Source organism: Ammodytes marinus, assembly GCF_949987685.1.
Source record: "Ammodytes marinus genome assembly, chromosome: 2".
Classification (NCBI taxonomy): Eukaryota; Metazoa; Chordata; class Actinopteri; order Uranoscopiformes; family Ammodytidae; genus Ammodytes; species Ammodytes marinus.
In genome coordinates, this window is record NC_137231.1 from 34,295,991 (window position 1) to 34,298,142 (window position 2,152).

Sequence of the window (2,152 nt, forward strand, 5' to 3'; positions counted from 1 at the left end):
GGGCTCATTTAGCTGTGTCTTTATAAGGCCAAATGTGTTGCCAATTTATTTATTTATCAGCTAAACCTTTGTCTATTTTTGCTGGAAAATCACTTACAAATGTTTCCTTTCCTCCTTTTTTTCTTCACTTGGTCGAAATAAACAATATATATATATATTTTTTTTAAATATAGTCTGTCATGGGTTGCTGTTCTAAAGTGCAGTCGCTTATTTTGTCTATGATAAAATAAAATTGCTCCCGATGGTTCAGAGAGCGCCTTGCATGGCAGCTACTGCCATCGGTGTATGAGTGTGTGTATGAATGGGTGAATGTGGTAAGATATGTAAAGCGCTTTGGGGCTGAGTAAATCGGCTAGAAAAGCGCTATATAAGTCAAGTCCATTTACCATTTACCATAAAGGAAGTTTAAAGTATTTATAATAAAATAGGCCTTATGTAGTGGATGCAGTAAAAATATATTATGAATATTATTGTAGAGATGAACAAGATTAACTTTAGTATAGGTTATGTGATGTGTATAACATTAGCTATTTGCAATGTTGGGGGATAGATAGATAGATAGATAGATAGATAGATAGATAGATAGATAGATAGATAGATAGATAGATAGATAGATAGATAGATAGATAGATAGATAGGCTATAACAGGTTAATAGATAGATAGATAGATAGATAGATAGATAGATAGATAGATAGATAGATAGATAGATAGATAGATAGATAGATAGATAGATAGATAGATAGATAGATAGATAGATAGATAGATAGGCTATAACAGGGAGATAGATAGATAGATAGATAGATAGATAGATAGATAGATAGATAGATAGATAGATAGATAGATAGATAGATAGATAGATAGATAGATAGATAGACAGACAGGATGTTGCTGCTTCTTTTTAGTCTAGTTTTTTATAGGCCTATTTGCTTGTTTCTGTAGCAAGATCTGGCAACACTGTCTGCTTGAAGGCCACCGTTACTCCCCAAAAAAACGCGATTAATAATCACCAGTTTTCTGCTAAATGATGACGTATAAAACAAAATTAAAAAACCCTGACGTCACTGAGAATATAACAGTTTTAAATGACATTGTGTGACGCTCAGTTTAGTTTGCACGAGCTGTCAGTTTGGCAGGAAAGCATCACGCCCTGGGCCTGCCTTGCTCTCATCCATACACTCACTGACTGTATAATAATGTCCTTACCTCCAGAGTATTTGCCGGCTCCATAAAGAGATCCTCCCCGTCCTCCAGCTCCTGAAAGTCGGATAGATCAGGCGGAGGGTCCCGGTGGGCTGTGACTGTGGATGATGTACTAGTGTCCGCCATTATTATTACAGCGTTGTTGTTTGTGAATGGTGGTGGTGTGTTGATAGCTAAGAGGGCAGCTAACGGACACACACACACACACTCACACACACATAGACACACGCATACACACACACTCTATTTCATACACACACACACACTCTGACAGGAGGTTTTTCCCACCGCTGTCATGTGACTAGCCGGATGGGAATAAAGATAGGTGAAAAAGAAAAGATAGGACGTCTCACTCTGAAATTTTCCCTGATTCTAGTGTCACGTTACAGAAAATGTATGCATTTACTGTACAGTGGTCCTCCTTGCAGATCCTTAAAGGTGCACTATGTAACGTCTAAAGTATATTCTCATAACTGAATAAAGAAAAACTTTGCTCACAGGAAAATGTGATCCCTGAAACACTGTTTGAAGTTAGAAAGCTTCCTGAAAAGTTACTGTTTCACTGTTGTTGTTGTTGTTGTTGTTGTTGTTGTTGTTGTTGTTGTTGTTTACAGCAGAAGGGCCCAAAGTTTGGTTTACAAACATATTCTAGTCTTAACGTTTAGTTCCAGGTTCCTTAAATTAATTTAGTTTTGATTTATGGTGATATAATTATTCAATACTAAGAAATACATGTAGAGAAAATATGTTTTGTAGACTAACTGCAGGCTTTGTGAATGTAAACAAAACCCCCCCTCCTCTGAAACTGCACAGTGACCCTTTAAAAAGTAATGTTTTTGTCTGTTGTTCAATAAAGTTTTCTTGGAAGAAAAACAATAAAAAAATCTCAATAGACGATCTTTGATGCTAAACGACACGCTATCATTTCCGGTGAAGTTAGCGAATCATTTA

At 36.3% G+C, this 2,152-nt stretch overlaps 1 protein-coding gene across 1 annotated transcript in view; it reads right to left on the reverse strand.

Annotated features, from left to right (window-relative positions):
* Positions 1-1,392, reverse strand: part of snx2 (sorting nexin 2) — a 31,299-nt gene extending 29,907 nt beyond the window's left edge. The window contains exon 1 of the mRNA XM_080048971.1: positions 1,205-1,392. Coding sequence (XP_079905097.1) covers positions 1,205-1,327 — 123 coding nt within the window. The 5' untranslated portion in view covers positions 1,328-1,392. The remainder of the gene's footprint in view (positions 1-1,204) is intronic.
* Between the last annotated feature and the right edge of the window lie 760 nt (positions 1,393-2,152).